The 20,415-nt window shown below is 36.9% G+C and overlaps 2 protein-coding genes across 5 annotated transcripts in view; both read left to right on the forward strand.

Annotated features, from left to right (window-relative positions):
• Positions 1-20,415, forward strand: part of LOC146461179 (uncharacterized) — a 32,546-nt gene that overhangs the window by 4,132 nt on the left and 7,999 nt on the right. The window contains exons 3-4 of one of the 2 annotated variants that reach the window (XM_085087053.1): positions 1,106-1,255; positions 2,618-3,992. In XM_085087053.1, the coding sequence (XP_084943179.1) occupies positions 1,106-1,255; positions 2,618-3,171 (704 nt within the window). In that variant the 3' untranslated portion in view covers positions 3,172-3,992. The remainder of the gene's footprint in view (positions 1-1,105; positions 1,256-2,617; positions 3,993-20,415) is intronic. The other variant, XM_085087054.1, reaches the window with a different exon arrangement.
• Positions 12,971-20,415, forward strand: part of LOC146461180 (peroxidasin-like) — a 163,516-nt gene continuing 156,071 nt past the window's right edge. For 2 of the 3 annotated variants that reach the window (XM_085087035.1, XM_085087037.1), the window contains exons 1-3: positions 12,997-13,288; positions 19,479-19,607; positions 19,687-19,929. In XM_085087035.1, coding sequence (XP_084943161.1) covers positions 13,141-13,288; positions 19,479-19,607; positions 19,687-19,929 — 520 coding nt within the window. In that variant the 5' untranslated portion in view covers positions 12,997-13,140. Of the gene's footprint in view, positions 13,289-19,478; positions 19,608-19,686; positions 19,930-20,415 lie in introns of all 3 variants that reach the window. The other variant, XM_085087036.1, reaches the window with a different exon arrangement.

The following is a 20,415-nucleotide window of genomic DNA, read 5'->3' on the forward strand; positions in this document are numbered from 1 at the left end:
TCGCTAAGATTATACGCAATGGAAGTCTGTGAAATTTTACGATAGGGCAAGATTTGACGTAATGTTCCCGTAGGATTGATGGATGAAAGTGAATATACGAAAATTCATACATTCGAACTGTGGACGAAAGAATGAATAAGTGAATGATCATGGCAGTTATATACTCGCATGACAAACATTTAGCCTTGAACGGCAGCTTAAATTTTCATCATGCAGGCGCGTAAATAACTGCTATGATCATTCACTTATTCATTCTTTCTTCCGCAGCCTCAAATGTATGAATTTTCATATTGTCACGGGACATTTTTCAGTAAAATAAATTTCAGTCACTTTGGAAAATATCGGAGCCTTTGTAGCCGTCAAGTAAAACACATAGGTGTTGAACACCTGCTATTGTTTCCAATAAGAAATGTCCTTCAGCTTGTAAAGGCGCGAAAAGTAATTTTTGTAGAATTTCCTCCATTTGCTAAGCTTACGCAAGTGAAATAAAGTTGTCGAAATACTATTGGTTACGGGTCTTATATGACAAATGTTCTTCAGTAAAAGCTTTTGAGTTCTGCCTGTAAGAGAATGAGTCAAGATTTACAATAAACGCTATATTCCTGTAAAGAAGCTTAAGATCTGGTCCACTTGATGTAAAAGATCCCGGTCGGTAGCAGGGCACCTGTCGCTTAGCCACAGAGCTAAAAAGCCCCAAAAGTCCCTGCTACAATATAATCAGTTTCATATCATCACTCTCGATTGCCTGGACCGCCTGCCCACCTTATGCCTGAAGAACGAGATTCGTTTGATGGGAAGGGACTGTTAATACGGAGGAACCGAAAGATTGCTTTGTGTTTTAATGGGAAGCTGCACATACATCTCAACGATCCTCGGTATTTTTTCAATGCAAAGCCCACTCCGAAAAAAAACAAGACAAAACTGGGTCGATCATGGCTGTGTTTGAGGGATAAATACTTTAAAAAAGTTCTAACTTGTCTTAATTTCAGTAGATCTCCTTTTTAAGGTTCCTGCTTCACCTTGTTCTCTTTATTCACTTATTACTGTTGTTTTAATTTAGTTTACTGGAAGTTGATAAACATTAACATCAATTTTATAACTTTAGAAATACGGGGCTGGGATTTCAAAGTTCCTGGAACATCATGCCAGGACATCAGGGACTCTGGGTTTTCCAGGGGAGATGGGGAGTACTGGATCAACCCTGGATGGAGTGGCGATCCATTGAAAGTTTACTGCGACATGACTACTGACGGAGGTGAGGATTAAAAATCTTTCCACCTCCCCCAATTTCTTGTATAGGCGTGTTAAAAGTCGATTACTTCGACTGCGCTTGTCGATATATCCGATGGAAGCTATAAGCTAAAAAAAGAAAACACACACACACACACACTTTTTTCCTTCTTTTTTTTTTTCTTTTGGAGAAAATCTCGACATACAGCACGGGGACATTTTCCAAATGCACGTTGCACACGAGTCCTAATAAATATCTTCTTGCACGCCAAGACATCATGTGTACGTTCAATGCGATTATTTGGTAATCCTTTTTTTTTAGGGTGTCTGGTAACGTGAGGTTCGAACATATCTCGACAAAGTAGGGTTTTAAATTTTTCGCCCAAAAATCAAAATCCTTTGAGGAAATGTTTAATAGCAATTTATGCAAACTTGGCCGTCGTTTTTGAGAGAAAAATCGTGAATCACAAACCAAATTTAATTCCATTTAACGACCTTATTAATGAAGACGGTAAACTCGGGGAAAACATCGTTCAATGTTGGGCGGATTTGCGAATCTGAATTAAAATCTAGATTGCAGCTAGAAATTAAGGTTACCGAACATACTTTTCATGTATATACAGGTGTTAGTAAACGTTATTTACATACCAAGTATGTCTGGGTGCCCCTGCATGGTGGGGTAGGAGGGTGGTAGCATGGTGTACGACTAACTAAGACGGAATATATTTTGATACTTGTTGTTGAACAAGGTACCTTTATTATGGCAACAAAGCCAGCTATTCACCGTCGAAATATAAAAGGTTTTTCTAACTTTTACAAAACAAACTCGCTATATATTGTCATTTTTTTTTTTCTGTTCAGAAAACTGAACTCCCAAAATACTTGACGCTGCTTTCATGTAATTTTGACAAAGAGATTTGCTCTAAATATTGTCTCATTTTTTATAGGCGAGGCACGCTTATAGAGAACTGCTGTTTCGTAAAATTTCACGAAATTCTAACGAGCGATTCCTTAGAAAACAGTTCATTTCCACTAAAAAGAGCCAACAAGTTTTGGTCAAATTAGCATGCAAGGCCTTAATTGGGTTTTTACAGCAAGGAAGGGACGCATTTACATTAATTTCGATTGCTTTGAATTAATATAACAAATTGTTGTGAGTCATAGATGACTCACACATATCAATGTTGCTTCTGTCACAGGTTTCTCATTAAATGTTGAAAACCTTAAGGCGTGGCCTTAAAATTAATTTTTTTATCCTTATCTGATGGTTTTACCTCTCATATAAAAAGAGAAAAAAAAATCGTAGAAAACTGTATCAATATTACAGGCTCTTACTTTTCCTGCTGCTTAATGGCCATACATTACAATCAATTTCCTTTCACTTCAGGGGGATGGCTTCTTGTCTCCAGTTATGTGATGCAAAGCTCAACACCTCCCTCTCAACTGCCACTTAACACTTCACTCCTTGGAATAAGCAGCAATCAGACGTTTATCACCACAAGCGTCATGAAAGAGCTGAGAACATACCTGAACTTCACTCAAGTAAGATTTCACTGCAAGAAGCAAGGGAGGAACACATTCCATATCGCCACGGCTCTGAACAGCAAAGGTGAAGCTGCCGTCCAATACTTTAGCAATCAAAGGGAAGATATGCCTGACTCGTGTGGTTCGTACTTGAGAATGAGTGACGACAACTCTAACCTAGCTAAAACTTGTAATAGGTGGGGAAGGGAAAACAATAATTGCTTCAGTGGTAAATGGGGGATTGAAAGTTTATTTTATATCCACCAACTTGGACTCCCTGAAAACCGGTTATTCGATCACCCTGCTTTCATATATGGGGAAAGTTTATGGTTACTTTACTTGACAAACAACTGGTTTTGTGATGATAGACACGTTGGAGTATCTTCTGGGGATTTCTGGAAAGTGTTTGTTCGCTAAGGGCTTTAGATGGACGCCATACTTCCTTTTTTTTTTTTTTTTTTTTTTTTTTTTTTTTTCCATTTGACAAAGTTTAGCAGTAAACTAGTAGCCTAAGCCATTTCAAAGCTGCCAGGGAAGCTTGCCTTGTAGTGGAGAGTTACGTATTGAACAGCTGAATCTCGTGACCAATTTCAATTCTAGACAGATTCAGTGAAAGTGTTTTCGTCGATAGAAACTAAACTGTATTATGATGTTGTTAATTAGTTATAGTGATCACAAGGGTTTATGCTGTCGGAGACGACAAAACAACAAAATTTTTCTGACTTTAACGATTAATTTGAAATAAGCACAAAATTACCGTCAATCAACCTGTCGCGTGACCAGTATTTCCGAGAATGAAATGAACATTGGAATTCCTCTTTGTAATGTCCGGCATTTGAATGGAATCTTGAACATTTTTCTGAAAACCTTTCCGAAAAAAACAAAAACAAAAACAACAACAACAACGCATAAACTGAAAAAATAATGTAAATACTTGGGAAACAATTGTTATTCTTGAAATACTTGATGCTGTAATTTAAAGGAAAATTTCATAGCTTTATACTGTCAATAAACTAGGGAAATTTCTACGGGAACTCTGAAATCTCGTTGGCGATGTTCAAAACTGACATGTGAATTTCAAAATTCCGTTCAAAATCAAAATACCGGTCACGCCACTCACGCGTGGCGTGGATTGACTCTCATACAGTTTAACATGGGATGAAAATTCCGGGTGTATAGTATACAAATAGTTGTAACTTTGCCTCTTGTTGTTTCTTTTGTTTTATGTTGTTATCGAGGTTTTTGTATGAGAGACTTGAATTAACATGCCGAATTTGTTAGTTTAATTTGAGTTTTTCCCTAAGGATATCAGGCCCGTAGCAAGGCTAAAACAACTGAGGGGGCTTAGCAAAATGGTGACACAAAAGACTACCTCCCCACCCCCCCCCCCCCCCCCCCGTCCCTTCTTCTCCCCGTCACTCAAAAACATAGTGATTTGGGAGTTTAAGATGCAACGAGAACATAAAAAAACTCGGTAGATTTAGTAAGTAAAAAAATAACTTTGCACCTGGATCACACTCTTAGGTACATGTTTTTGCCTTTTCTTTAACGTGGACTACTACGTGAAGTTTCCTAATTTTACGTTTCAAGGAAGACGTAGACAAACGACGACAAATTTTTCTTCCTTTTTTTTAAATTTAGAATTGGGCAGTAAGAATCTGACTACAGGAGAATTGTTTTTCCTCTGGTCTTGAGGACATATTTGTGTGGCTTTTTTGTGTGACAACGCAGGAACACTAAATTGTTATAAGCTAAGGACATTTGTATTGCTTATAATGAGCGGATGTCTTAGAAAACAAGTAGTTTATTTAGACAGCTTTCACGGCTTCCGATTGGTTGATTTAAATCTATTTTAATTCTTATTTCCGATTCACAAGATAGGAGTGCCTGTTAGCGAAGGAAACTGACAGGTAGTAAACAGACTATTAAAGGTTGTGAAAAGGCACTTGCAGCGTCAGAATTCAACATTTTTGTTTTAATTATATATTTTTGGGTACAATGCTTTTTAACTCCCAAAAATTCTTGGAAGGGGGGGGCTTAAGCCCCCCCCCCCCCCCCCTGCCCCCTACCCCCGCTACGGGCCTGGATATGTAGTGATTCTTTGATGTTACGCCAGAATTTAGTCGTAGCATGTTCAAATAGATAAAAAAAAAAAAAAATCCGACGAACATGCTGAGTGGCATGCCTCAGAATTCTGAAGATACTTGTAAACGCGAAAGGACCTGTCCGAAAAAAAAAAGATGTTGACAGATGCAAATGGCGAGATGTTTTAGGTCGGACTTGCCAACATAACAAGCATTCCGGCTTGTTACCACAGCGACTGGAGCTTTTTTGGGACAGGGTCCTTCACGCCAAATATATTGTTATGATAGTGCTTACAGAGCTGTCTTATCTTATATTGAGCAGCTGAGGAAAAGTAACTAACATAAGGTAATTTTAAAATGTGTTGAAGAACCGGAACCCAATAGGCCAGTGTAAGGTTTCCGTGTTTTGTTGATATATTGCCTAATCAACCGATCTATTGTGTTGGTACATAACACGCTTTTGCGTAGAATGCTCTTTACCTCGTTGTGAAAACCATTCAAGGTACTTATTTATCTTAAAGATTCTGATACGCTCAAGCTTTTATGAACATGTTGTTAATCAGAACATCAAGAAACGGCAACCTATGGTCGATCTCCTTTTCCACAGTAAACCGAATATAAGGATGCTAAGAGTCAATATAATAAAAAAAAAAACATAACAGCACCATGCTCTGAGTCAAACAACCGAAAAGCAAATCAAAAGTATCCTCGACATAGAATAAAACATTGAGAGATGTGTAGTCTTGTAGCCACAGACTTTTATGGAGGTCCCATGATAATGTCCGCTATAAGAGGAGCACGGAGAGATCCAAAAGCCCCACCATCGATCTGATCATAGATTGTCGTATCTTGTTTAATTTGTTAAATACGTTACACATATGCTGCATCGTAGGCCACGTTCAGACTAGCTACCACACTGCTCGGTTCTCGGGGACGCCGGCTACTAGTATGAATTTAGCTTTTTTTCGGTGCTCGAGCAAAAATCTGGGCACGTCCATTACCTCCAAAGATAATGCTAGGGCACTGTTCCTGGGTACGGACACTGGTCTGAACAGGATTAAATTTTCAGTTCCCAAGCTTTTTCCCCCATGCCTCCCTACGATAATGTCGGGCACTAAATTGACAAAATAGAAGACGTTTGCTCTTTGGACACCAAAGAGTCTGGACAATGCCCTTTTCAGTGCCCGGGAACAGGGCCCAGGACAGGCCTTAGTCGCGCTTTGCACAAAAAATCTGCTTGTTTCCAATAAACTCCGTACAAATACTTGTTATTGTTCGGTAGATTACGTACGTAAGGAAAGGTGTTAAATTGCATTAAACCATGCGTAATAATGGAAACTGTATGCTAATAATTTACAATAAACTAACAAGATAGATAATTCATTCTTGTTGTTGTTTTTTTGTTTGTTCTCACGAGAAAGCAACCCTTCATGTACACAGTTTATTCTTATTTTTGAAATCAATTTAATTACTGTTGTTAGGCGTATTTTTTTAGTGTAGAGTTCTGTTAATATTACCCAAAGATAGCTTTGGAACAGAAAACACCCCATTAATAATACTTGGACAAAATCGAAGCAAAAATTCACCAAATTTTAATTTACAAACCTTCACGGTAGCCATTTGGATTCTTTTCTCTTCATGAAATATTAAGGAGTTTGAAAAAAAGATATCCTGCTTTGCAGGGTTTTTAAGCCTGGCCATCATGTTGCCAACCACAAACGCACAACAAAATAAAGTAACCAAAAAATATATAGACTTTTGCTACAACTTATCTCATACTTCACTGAGGTGGATTGAAATTAATTTACATGTAGTGGTCAATAAATGAAGAGGCGAGAATAAAAGATCCCCTCCATTGCAGAACCGATTAAGGTTTTAAACTAATGATAAAGAAAAGTCTAACGCAAAACTAAGGGACAAAAATCTTTTGGAAGAATTCTCATGGACTAGTATAAAGTAAACTCGAATCAAAGTTCACGTTAACCCAGGATTAGCTTAATTGGCCTTTAAACAATGGTATCCAGGGTATCTGTTGGAGACGTTAGTCAGAAGTAACTTTTTTTTAAAATTTATTTTTGCACACTTTATTCATAAGTTCAAAAAACACCTTCACAGTACTTAAAACAAACAAAAAGGACAAGAAATAAAAAGTTACATTTCACTTAAAAACAAAAACACAAACGACCACTTACATCAATATTGCTTACACATAAAAGACGCAACTATACAACAAAATGCAAGAGAGTAAGTAATTACATTAAGTTTATTATAAAAAAAAAAATACTTCCGTTCAACTAATACTGAACAACAGAAGACTGTTCTTTCCATTTCATGTTATGAACTTCTAACATTTTATTCTTTTTAGCCATGGAAAGCTATAATTTGTGGGTTATTTTTATCTGGCTCTTCAATAACGATCAAAGGGATGGTTTTATATCAAGATTTCGGCATTGAAAGATTACTTGCTTACAAAGGATAATAATATGATTTATTAAAAGAAAATCTTTTCTAAAAAATCCAAATGTTTTATTAGTAGCGCTTAAATTATGAAGCTTGGTAAAATAATTTTTAGGCCATTCCGTTACTAAAAGCCAAAAACTGGAGGTAATTTCACAGTGAAAAAGTAAATGCTCAAGGGATTCTTCAAACTTTCCACAGAATGTACACATAGATGAGGAAACTATACCCATTTTGTAAAGGGCTTCATTAGTGAAAACAATGAATTCTGTGTAATAATTTATACTTGAATTCTCTGCTTTTGGTGTCGACAGTTACCCTTCTAGGAAGAAGATAAATTTCTTGCCAGGGCAAATCAGTTGTTGGGAACAACTCTTCATATTTGCATTTTGATGTTGGAATGGTCTCGATTTTCTTTACAAGGGGCCAATATAACACCCTCAAAGAGGTAGGAAAAACAACGTCTTTAGAATCGTGGGTATCAGCATGTGCCGTTTGTAACTGTTGTTTTAAAATAGATTTCTATTCTAATGGAATAATTTCAAAAACACGCATGAGAGGAAAAGTATTTTGCCATCGTTATATTTTTGTTCTGTTATACGTCCCAGGTCTTTAGTTTGTTTGTGTCATTAAACAGGTCACACAATTTGATTATACTATTCTTAGCTATTTTAGTCCTAAACAGCGCTTTTCCACCTATACCAATGAACTTATTGTTCCAAATAATTTTATTTAACACGTTCGTTGGAGTAGAAATGTGCGTTTCTTTGTAAATTGAATTTCACGTCATTTCAATAAAAGTGAACCTCCAAATTCTAAAAGGTAATGATCTATTAACATCTTCCACGTGCTATTATAGCCATCTAAATTTTATTCCTTCACATAATTCTCTGAGTTTTAATAAGCGTTTCTATATGAGGCATTCTTAAACCTCCGTTTTTATAATCACTGCTTAAAGTTCCTCGCTTTATTTGATCCTTTCCACATTTCCATACAAATTCAAAAAGTACCGTGTTTATCTCCTTGACAATTTCTTTTGTGAGGGGAATTTGGGAGGCTCGCAATATAAACTTAAGAATTGCGAAAATCTTGATGATTTGAATTCTACTAAGTAAAGTTAAGTTTCTCCATTGCCATGAATTTAATGGTTTTTTTATGGACAATAATTTTTTCAAAATTTAGTTCTTGGAATTTTTCCAGTCGTAGGCAAAAAATGTACCTAGAATCGTTATTGGCTTGTTAACTTTATCTATTCCAAGAACTTCAGGGGAATCGTGTGGGCTGCCAGCCAATATGCCTCTGTTTTCTCTTCGTTTAGTTGCAACCCAGAAACATGTCCAAAATTATTAATAACCTGTTTAAAAAAAATAGTGTTTTTTACAATAGTGGTAAGATCATCAGTGAAAACATTAAGTTTTATTTCTTCATTGCCTATTTTGATACCTTCAATTTCTTTACTTTCGCGTATTGCAATATTATTAAAGAACTTCAAGCGCGATAACAAAAAGGTAAGGCGACAATGGGTCACCTTAACACACTCCACGTACTAGTGTATTAACCAGATACCGCCAATTGAATTAAGCGAAGGGTTTTTTTAAAATGAAAAGCAGTTATTTAGCCGGAATTTTTGTAAAGTTTGGTATATTCCATTACATTATCAAAGTGCACCTAGCCCTTAATTGTTTTCCGCTTTAATAAATCCTTGCACCTGTTCGAAACGCATTGAGCCTTTTTGCGCCTTTTTTCAACCAAATCTTGACTATTTATATGCTGTAAAAATTACGAAATCTAGCCATCATCTGTCTTATGACCGAGCTAGTAAGGGGCATGGGTCTATTCCTTACATGATTTCGCAAGCTGCTTTGTATGCATTTTCACAAAGACTTAATACAACGCAAATCAGTTTGTGATGCCAACAAAGGAATAGACCCATGCCCCTCACTAGCTCGGTCATGGGACAGGTGATGGCTAGATCTCGTAACTTTTACAGCCTTTAAAAAGTCAAGATTTGGTTGAAAAAGGCGCCAAATAGCGCAATATGTTTCGAACAGGTGCAAAGATTTATTTCAGACAAAAAAAATAATCGGGAGTTAGGTGTACTTTAATTGACCTAATTGCATCGAAAATAGTTCTACCTTTCACATATGCGCATAGATTTTCGTGTGTGATGTCCAGTAGCACTTTTTCAAATCTGGTTGCTAGAGCTTTGGATCCGATCTTGTAATCTACATTTAGCAAAGATATACGGTCTTTAGTTTTTAATGTACCGTCTGTCTATGTCTTTTTTTTTTCTTTTTTTCGAGAAGTCGAATGATTGCTTATCGTTAGGAGTTTGATAGTTTCCCATTTATATGGGCAACTAGGAGGCTCCCTAGTATAGGCCAGAAATGTTCGTAAAATTCAGCTGGCAAGCTATCGTTACCTGGAAATTTGCCAAAACATTGTAGCATCCAGTATAGGTTACCTGACCCTCGCAAAAAAGCTCCTGATCATTTGATAATTGGGAATGTTAAGGTTTTTAGTATAATTGTACAGTTCGTCAACGCCTATACCCGGGTCCTTGTTATCGTAGAGACATTTATAGAAATCCTTTAATTCAGACATGATAGCCCTGTTGTTAATTATTTCATGTCCTTCGTTGTTAAGTACTTTTCTTATACAACTTTTTTTTTTGTTTTTCTGGACTTTTCAAGATTTTGAAAATATCTGTTATTTTTCCCCTTTCTCATACCATGCGGCTTTAGATCGGACGATGTTTTCCTGCGTAATGTAATTGCACATAATGAGTCGTATACCATCTTACTGACATTTTTTAAGGTCTTCAATATTTTTCTCTGTAGGGTGTGAAGCGCACAGCATTTCACTCTCGTTGAGTTTGCTTTCTACCTCGGTAAGTTTTTTTGTCTTTCTTTAACCTTTCCTTTACTATACGAGATCGTAGTTTGTCTTATTTTATATTTTACCAGATCCCAACGAAGCTACTTGTCATGAATATCTTCAAACTCTTTCAGCCAAACTTCAAGACTAGAACTGATAAGGTCAATATAAGTATCGTCTTCCAAAACACTGGAATTAAACATCCAATGTGAAGGGCCACGAACGTTATCTGCTATACTATTTATTTGGAGAGTAATGGCGGAGGGATCAGATTTAATAGAAGGTATGATATCGGCATGTTCGATAAAATCTCGCATACAGTCACTGATTAGTCAATAATCAAGGCGTCTCTGGACCAGAGGTACTTCTTTCCTCCAAGTATAATGTCTCTCTTCAGGATTTCTAATTCGCAAATAATCAACCAGATCATATGCTAATTTTATGTCAGATATATTTTTCACTGAGTCTGCTTTCTCTACCCGACCTCCTTCATTGTCCATCTCAGCATCCAAATGGACATTAAAATCGTAGTTACAACTTGGTGTTACGGAGCACGAATATATGCTAATTAGGATATGCTAATTTATAGTATGCTTACTAAGGAAGTAATATTCTTTGGTTCATGGCTAAGGTTTATAGGGTGTGTGGTTGCAATGGTTTAATGGTTTATATGGTTTCGCATTTTCACGGGTTTCGGGGATTCACTGGTTTCATGGTTTCACAAGTTTCATTGTTTCTCAGGTCAAATGGTTTCATGGTTACAATGGTTCCATGGTTTCATTGGTTTCATAATTTCATGGTTTTAATAGTTTCATGGTTTCATGGTTAGGTAAGGAAGCCGTTCGGTAAACTAAAATTTTGCTATCATGTGACCAGAATTTTCGCGACTCAAGATATTTGTTAATTACTTTTGCTATATCCATGTTCATTCAACTGTTTCTTTTTTCCTATCCGATGCTGCATACACTTATTTGTGTTTTCATTTGAAGCTAGAACAATATGATTATAAGTCGACTTTACAGAGAGATACCAAAAATAATCACTCCTTGTTGTGTCGTGACTAGATCCCTAACGCTGAAGTAGTTGCACAAGTATTTCTTCAACACTAGAGCTTCAAAGACGTGAAGCAAATATTCATCGCTGCTACACCAAATACTTGCGTATTCGAAAATAGTTTGAAGCGTATCGGGGATGTACAAGTTTGAGGCAAATTTATCTGATGTTTTTTTTTCTTTTTTTTTTTTTTTCTTAAACAAGTCCAGTGCATCACTTTTGCTTTGAATTGTAAACCTCTCATTCCAAACTTGAAGGATGTTTTTAATTACAGAAAATCATTGAGACCTTTTTCAAATTTACTTAAGCACTTACTTAGTATACATGTCATTGTTAGGGCAGCTGCTTCATGCAACCGGGCTCAGGAGCGTGGCTTACCCTGAAGGCTTGTATATCATTGGCTACAAAGTTTTTCGGCCACTAACCTCGTTTTGTTTTCAAAATGCTGGAGACAAACAACAGTAGAAAACGTTCAGTTCTGAGTTGAAGAACTAAAAGAAGAGTGCTAACCATTATCGTGGCATAGTCATACGTTTTTTGGCATTTAAAAAGTGGTTAAGAGTTTTTTTAGAAGAGTAAAACTGCACTTATTAAATTCAACTTTGTTGAGTTATCATGCAAATGTACGTTGTGTTTTTACAGCTTGTTGTAAGTGCTTGGATTGGAAGTTTGCCTTTTTTAGCAACCTTTCCCTTTATTTGCCCATAAAGCCCGCAAGACAGGCTAGCCGTGAGTAACAAGCTATACGCTGTTTTTTTTTTTTTTTTTTTTTTTTTTTTTTTTCAGTAAAATATAAGTAAGTATCATACAAGATCGTGTTAAAAACCTCACTAAACCGCGCGCTAAGCAGCAAGTTTCGCGTTTAAAGGAAAGACACCTGTTCAAAGAGGAATTTTTCCTGTCGAATTTTCCTGTCGCTTCTCTCTGATTTGTTTTTTTCCTTCTGTTCAGTTCAGTTTGTGCCTATAAAAGTCAACTTTATTACGATGCGCTCTTTGAAGAGTACAAATACAGTCAACTTAGTAAGAGATGAAGCCCAAAAATGAGGGTATGGTTGTATGAATCCCAGAAACTGTAGGTCAGACGAATGGATTCGAATTCTATCCAGAATCTCATACGAATGAATACGGATTGTACACAGTTATTGGCTTTGTTAATTGTGCGAGTCTTTTTTTCTTTAGGCAGCCTATGTTGGGGTCGTAAAATTAGATGCATTAAAAAGCATATCAACATGATAACACTTGATATACTTGAGCTGCAGTTCTCTTTCAAGAAAGACAGCAATTAAGTTCGAGGCGCAACGAAGATCGATGGAGTTTAATAGTTGCTTTAAATGAGAAAAAGCGTTGAGTTTTTCCATAAGAGAGAACTGAAGTCGATACCATACTGGATTTATCAAGTATCTTTTCTTGATGAAACTTTTATCTAACCAGTAGCTCGACTGATCACTTTTGTGGTTTCTGCGACTGACACTTTGCGTTCAGCACCTTTGTATCTGATGTCTGCCGATTCTGTCACATCGTTATCTCCGTTGACATTTAACATGGTTTTTCGCTTCAAAAGAAAAAAAAAAAACTTAGATGTAACTGACCCGCCTATATAGACAGTAGACGTGTACTTAGCTCCACCAAGCTAGTTTCCAGCCAATCGACCCACCAAAAAATCAAATAAAAGACATTCCAAACTAAACATAACAGATTAAAAGTAACAACTGAGAGGAGGTCGGACGATCAGTTGCCTATTCTTGGCCGAAGAGTTGAACTCAGGGCCACCGAAAAACAACTCCAGCTAGCGGCCAGCGCGGCAATTGAACGGAACAGAGCAGAATTACAAGTTTGGCGCACTAAAATCTTGGCCACGCCACCCCTGTTTGGTACTCTTTACTTGACACAACATCCTTAAGGTACTTTCACTAATGGAAGTTGACGTAAGAGCAATATTTATTTGTAACTTACATCTAACCATTTCTTTTAGCGACAATATGGCGGTTAAGGAAACAACGATCTTTCTCCTCGCGATCATGTATCCAGTGATGATTGCAAAGCAGCCAGCAAAATATGAAGGTAAATATCAATATAATTGAAAATAGGAAATTAAAGCAGGTCGCAGCCACCAGTAAAAGTTCAGCCGTTCGCGATTTTCTTGAAACGTGACGCATCTACAGAAGGGACGAACTGTTTACAAAACTTAAACAAAATGGGAAACTTTTAGATTTAGAGGAAACCTTTTTGTACATATTTACCGTAAATTATTTGTGTTTTGCTGATCACATACCTGCACCCTCGAACAAGCCTGCTCGGAAACCACAAGCGCGTGGTTTTGATAAAAAACAAATTACAGGACAAAGAAGCTGCCCGATTTGAGCTCGGGCCCCGAAAATCAGGTTGAATCAACATAGCAGCCGTTTGAAGCTCTTTATTCGTAGCCTGCACGGGCCGTCTTTGGTGCAACCAGCGCTGCAATGTCTTCGCGAAAGGACACAGAGCAGCAATTTTCATCACGCGGTATTTAACAATTATACACCGAAATGGAGGTGAATAGTGATAAATATTTGCCGAGCCGCGAAGCGCGGGCGACGAATCCATCACTTTCACAGACACTGAGATGAATACTTGTTTTAGTATATACCACACAAGCTGAATAACTAGCAGACCAAAAAATTATTTTATTTTTGACAATATACCGACGAACGGCATGAAATTTTAAAATCTTGCGCGACACGCGGTAAGCAATTTCTTATTGTAGAAAGTTCCGTCTCGCTTTCTTGCTGACAAAATGACACTTGTTCAGTTCATACAGTGTCAGTTTTTCATTTTTTTTTTCTGTAAAACTCGTCGTCTTGTTGTTGGAACCATGCTGAAAAATATTAGATGTTTCATTGTTTTTATTGTAATTTTAGTGTTTGGCAGTTTTGTAAGCAAGGGATTGTATTTTCATTTTTCGCCTTAGAATATGAGGTTTAAAAGATTAAATAACTTACCATTTAATGCCGTCAAACCAAACTTTGTTGCCACTTACGTATTTTTTTATTTTTTTTTTTTTAACAGCCGCCTCGTTTAGCGAAATAATTTCCTCTTAAGTAACCGTGGCGAAACGGGAAGCCATCTTGTATCTTTTTAGCTGCTCGGCGGTGAATAGTGCTTTGCTAATCACCTCCGAGCTAGCCAATCAGCGCCCGCGAAAAGTACCACTTATGTGGTATATACTAAAAATAAATATTCCCAAGGCTGTGAATTATATGTACCTTCAGATCAGAGTACGAGTAAGATAGTAATTAATGCCTGTCACCAAAGACAACGATCAGAAGAAACTCTTTTTGAACGAAACACAAGACTTGAAAAGTCATGCAGAGAACATATGAATACCACTATGCGAAACGTATTGTAAACAATTGTTTTTCCATTTTTTTTTTTGAAATGTTTATCACCCTTTATTATGTTACTTGAATTTCAATAACATTGCTGCTTTTCTGTGTGCAGGAAAATATATGCCTTCAACAAACTTTTTTCTTTCGCTGTTTTATTTCACTCTTTTTTTCTAAAAAAAAAAATATTGTCGAAATCCTACAGAGGACTTCTAAAAGAGTAAATTGAAATAAGATCCTATATTATTTGCCGGGTCCGGTCTATTTCCCCACTTGAGGTAGAGGAAATAAGTTATTATCTGTTGGTGTCTTTTTACAGCCAGTAGGAGAGATCCATGGTCATTATTTTGAATTCATGGATGACAAATTCGTCTATTTGTCGATTTTTAATCCATCTGTCAGTGACCAATCAGTCGCTCTTAGTTCCGTATTAACCAAGACAACATACAGTGAATTATTATTTGGCATCAAGCTGTCTCCATTCAAGTATGGCAGGTTGTTTCCTCTCCATTCTTGATTTCCTTCTCTTGTGTTTTCTTTGGGGAACTTGGCTGCAGTGTAATACAGAAGCCCAGCAAAGTAACGAAATAACTTTTGACGGACTTTTTCTTAACCAAAAATGTGTCATAGGATCTACAGGGTCCCATTTCCCAAAAGCCAATCATCAAAAACTACCATCTCCATAAAACTTTCTTGATCTTTATTGATTATGCAAGGTAAATTCTTCTTGTAGCATATTTATCGATTTATCTGACATAAACTCTCACTGGGTTCGATAAGCTATAGGGGCTGGAAAACAAACGGGTCCTTGCATGACGTGATTTAACCTAAATACGGAAAAAGACTAATAGAGGTTCCAGGGGGGATTGAAATATAGATAGAGTGCAAAATTCGAGCTTTCGTTTGTGATGAAGTCTGGATATGAATTTAACCACCGCAAATTTCAATTTCTTATTTTATACGTTCCTTATGACAATTTCTTAATTTTTCACTTCTCTCTCTGTCTCGCATCATACCGGCTCGCCAACAAGGATAAATTTAATGTTTAGGCTTTTCCTGTGCGTTGTAAAGAAAACGTTTACTGCCTTAAAGCAGAGGGAAAACACAAATGGTTTTGTCATTTTACCATAGAAAGTATGGTAAAGCTGGTCGAGGTTCAGAATTGAAAAGCGGAAAAATGTACTAATTTCGTGTTCAAGTCACCAAAAACAAATTAGGCTTAGACAGGTGCATTTTCACAAGTCTTTCCACTCATTTTGCTTTGTACGGCGTGCAGAAATATGTCTCCTATAAGTAGTGGCAATTTCGATTTCGTTTACTGTAAACTTGCAGGTTGTTTAAAATTTAAATCTTATTGTAAAACTATCGAAGCAAAATCGTTTAAATCATCGATCTGAAAATGCTGGAGACAAGCTACCCATCAGGGAAAAATTAAATGCCCTCTTTCCGAAATTATTGCTAGAAACGACGAAATTTGTCAACCAGCGCAAACAATGCAATTGCTAATTTCTTGTTAAAGGGAAGTTTTTAAATAAACGGAAACCATTCACTTTAGTACTCTAGTTCTTTTTGGTCTGTTTATTTACCATTTTATGATAAATCAGAGAAAGTTAAAATGTTGAGATGAACCTTTGGATTTTCGACTGTGTGTCAGCAGTGTGAATCTAGCCCACGACCTCCGGATTATATCGACCACTGCTCTATCGACTGAGCTACGAGACAAGAGGGCAGCAAGTCGTTCGTGATAACGATGTTAATTCGTGGCAATGAGAATGCCTTTGAAGGATATAATATGCGCTTAATTTTATAGTTGGTTTTGTTTTCCCGCGATTCTCGGTGTTTCCCTAACCTTAACCCAACTCGCTTTAGAATCATGATCGAATGTTTATTTTGCATTGACTGCAGAAATTCTCGCACGCTTATTGGCTAATTTTCATTGTCAATAAGCGGACAGGTAAATGAATTTATAATTTGTGCGATGTCCACGGAACGAAAAAGAAAGGGTAATTTAAAACAACCAAACGTCAAGCTGCCACTTTCAACCAATAAAAAGACTCCTTTTTTTTCCATTAACCATTAATAGAGCCAGAGATTTTTTTTTTACTTTGGTCGCGTCAGATTTAATAAAATTTAAGTTTCTTGCATTTTTCTTGGCTACGCCTTGTGGATCCACAGCTACTTTGACAATGTTATGACGAAATTCATGATCAATAACAGAACAGGCGCATGGAAAACTGACGTCAATTTGTTAACCTTCTTTCATGGGTTAAGATGGTCGCCAAAAAGTATGAACGCTCGATCCATGGAAACAGCGAGTTGCAAATTAAGGTTTCTGAGTGAAGGATTTTCCTATACTGAGTGTATTGATGCTTCCTCGATGATTTCTAAAACCTGTTGATCTTCTCTTGATCGAGGATGAAGGAATAAGCAAGGTAATCGGACAAATATAAAATATAGCAAAATGTAATTTGTTGATTTCATTTTCCAAACGCCAAGTTTTCTAAATTAGCCCACTTTACACGGCTTCTTGTGATTGTGTCTTTTTCTTAATGCTTTTCTCTCAAATTAATAGTTTTAGATCAAGGCAGTGTCATAAATTTGCCAGCCGAGTGAAATTAGCAATCAGCATCGTGAGGAATCTATTCGACAGGTTTTCTCCGAATAAGCATGTATAATTAATTATCACCATTTGAAGGCTGAATACAGTTTTGTTAAAGCTCAGTTACATACGAGTAGCAACATACAGTTGTAGTTTACTATATTTGGGAGCTAGTTTTGTTTTTTTCGATTTGGGACCATTTTTCGAATTAAATTTTCTTGACAGTTTATGAAACCATACCAACCAATATGTCCCTTTTCTTTCCCTCGAATTATCAACCGCTGATTTTAATAATCGTATGCACGAATGGCGTTTGCCGAAAATTGTTTTAAATGTCATACCAATTTGTTAAACAATTATCGTCTGCTTGCAAAAAAGTTGTTGTGTTCTCGTTTTTCTGATAATTTTCTGTATAGTGCGGCTGACATGCACGAATAACGTTTACCCAAAACGTTATTTTCTCATCAACAACCGTTAGCAACATTCATAATCTTTTGTTTGGCATCATTTTTTGTCATCCATCATCCACAACTGATTAATATTTCAAAGAATGGCCTTTGTTAAATGCTCTGTTATCGTTTACTTATTTGCACCACAAAACGTCGTCGACCATCACACATGTGTTGTTTTCACTTAGCTACCCATTCGGGATCCGTACATAAATTGGAACAAGCTAAGCCGTAGACGTCTTGCCTTAGCCACAGATGCGTTGAATGTGTGGCTAACTCAAGACGTCTTCTTGCTGTGGGAAGGCTCACTTTAATTTGGCTTATACGTATTTTGGTACATCCATCTTTCCTGTTTACTGCTGTGAGAGTTTTAACTCCTAAGAAACTGTAATCATTAATGTGCCTAAGGTAGTTTTTTCCAAGAGGGGCTTTACAATACCAGATTTTATCAGTTTCTTTAAAATTTTCTCTTCGCTTTAGGCCTTTGTCACGAGCAAAACACTCCGGGATTCACCTTTGGAAGATAAATTTTAAAAGCGTTTAAGCCTGGTTTTCACTAGCGAAGCAAGCATATAGGCGCAGGCCCAAGCACAAGCAGAAGAGCTTTATGTCAAGTGAAAACGAATGCGAAGCAAGCACATAAGCACAAGCACAAGCAGAAGTAAAGCTTGTGCTTATGCTTGCGTCGAAGGCGTTTTCTTGGTGAAATAAGCATTCTTATTCTTGCACTTTTGCTTCCGTCTTCACTTGTGTCGCTAGTGAAAACCAGGCTTTACTGGCCAAAACAGACTTTAGGGTCGTTCACACATACGTCTTTCACCTGAAGAATCGTTAGGGTCATCTTCTCTTTGTGGTTTTTTTTTTTTTCTAGCCCGTCTATCGCCAGACAAACTATTTTATTCTGTCGTATATCAGTCTGTACAGCGAACGTCTTCTTTGTAAGAAGTTGAAAACTCTCTTCCGCGACGGAATAAGACGAACATGGGATTACTTTGCCGCAGCTACAAACAATCAGTAAAAGGTCAGCTCTCCGCACTTTTCTTAAAAAATTGACGCACATGCAGAAGGCTCAAACTGTTTCAAAAACTTTACCAAAATGGAGAACTTTTAGTCTTAGAGGAAAACGTTTTCTACATATTCATGGCGAATTATTTGCAATTTGCCGATAATACCCGCAACCTAAAACAAGCCTTCGGCGCAACACACGCGCGTGGTTTGCTAAAAACCAAATCACAGGACGATCACCATGCCAGAAGCTACCGGATTTGAGCTCGTGCCCCCTACTTTAATTAGGTTGAAGCAACAGCATGGCCGTAATTAAAGATTTTGAAACGTCGCATCTACAGGCCGTGATTCTGAGGGCTCTTTAGTCCAACCAGCACCACGATGTCTTCCCGAAATGACGCATAGTGCATGCGTACGAATTTTCTTTACACGAGATAATAAAAATCCCCTAGGCTGTGAATAATATATATTGAACTTGTGCTTTTCGAACCTGCGTAGCATATTATTTCATGAAAACTTACTTTACAAAGTGGACTCCGATCACAAAGGGAAAGGTTTTGGTGATTAATAATAATAATAATAATAATAATAATAATAATAATAATAATAATAATAATATAAATAATCATCATCATCATCATCATCGTCATCATCCAGAGAGCCCGAATATTACAAAAGTGTTTTTCAGTGGGGCCCTCATTCTGATTATGAACAGTTCAACAAACGTATTTTTATGTTCAATTTTCAGTCGTCACCGCTTTATAGTGACTGACATATTTATCCTGCTGGTGATGGATATTTTATTTACAGTTGGTTACTAAACAATTTGCTTTCAGCTTCCCCAGAAGAAATGAAAGTCCTTGATGAGATCAAGAAGCAAAACGAAGAGGGCAAGAAAGAACAAGAACGCGTTAAGAATTTACTGGATAGAATAGCCGCAGAGATTGAACGCACCTCTTGTACAGGTGGGTAGAGAACTGAATACACGACGGCAATTGGTAATTTTCTTTATTTTACGTTCTCTCGTTGTTAATTTCGCTACAGATCCACCAGAAATTACCGACATCTCTAAAAACCAAACAAAGAATGAGGGGGATCTTTTGACACTCAGCTGTACAGCGTATGGTGATCCAACACCAAACATCAAATGGACGCGAGTTTCCAATGACAGTGTTGTGACGTTTCCTTTTAACATCAGTGGAAAGCAGGATGAAGGAGTCTACAAATGTACTGCTGATAATGGTGTTGGAAATGCTGCTAATAGAAGCGTCTACGTGTACGTACAAAGTGAGTTCTAATCATTTAAAAATGACTAAAATGGGTGTAATACGAAAATAAAAAAATGGCTTCTCAAGACTGAATGTTTAAATATTCAAGTTTTCAATCTAAAATAAAAATTTGTCTGAAATTCTCTATAAAGACACTTTGCTTCAGATTCTTGAAAAAAATGTTGTTTCTATTGAGGCGAGAAATAATTTTGAGTCGGGTCCAACACAACACCGCATCCAAAACATCAACAAAGTAAGTTTCGGAACCCACACTATTCAGTTTTCGTTTTCGCTTTTAGGTACAATTACATAGAATGGAAAGGCTCTCGTGTGAATTTTTTGCTTTTTTAGGCTTCATCGGATTTTATTAATGAGAGCTAATATTTTGAGGTGGCAAGATATACTTTGCCCTCCTCAACGGGAATTTGAATTGTTAAGCTCCTCTCAATCTGTTAAAATTCGGTTGAGAGATATCGACATCTAAGAGACGTTTTGTTTCAATTTC

This window comes from Pavona decussata, unplaced genomic scaffold, assembly GCF_977016875.1.
Source record: "Pavona decussata unplaced genomic scaffold, jaPavDecu1.1 SCAFFOLD_201, whole genome shotgun sequence".
Taxonomy (NCBI): Eukaryota; Metazoa; Cnidaria; class Anthozoa; order Scleractinia; family Agariciidae; genus Pavona; species Pavona decussata.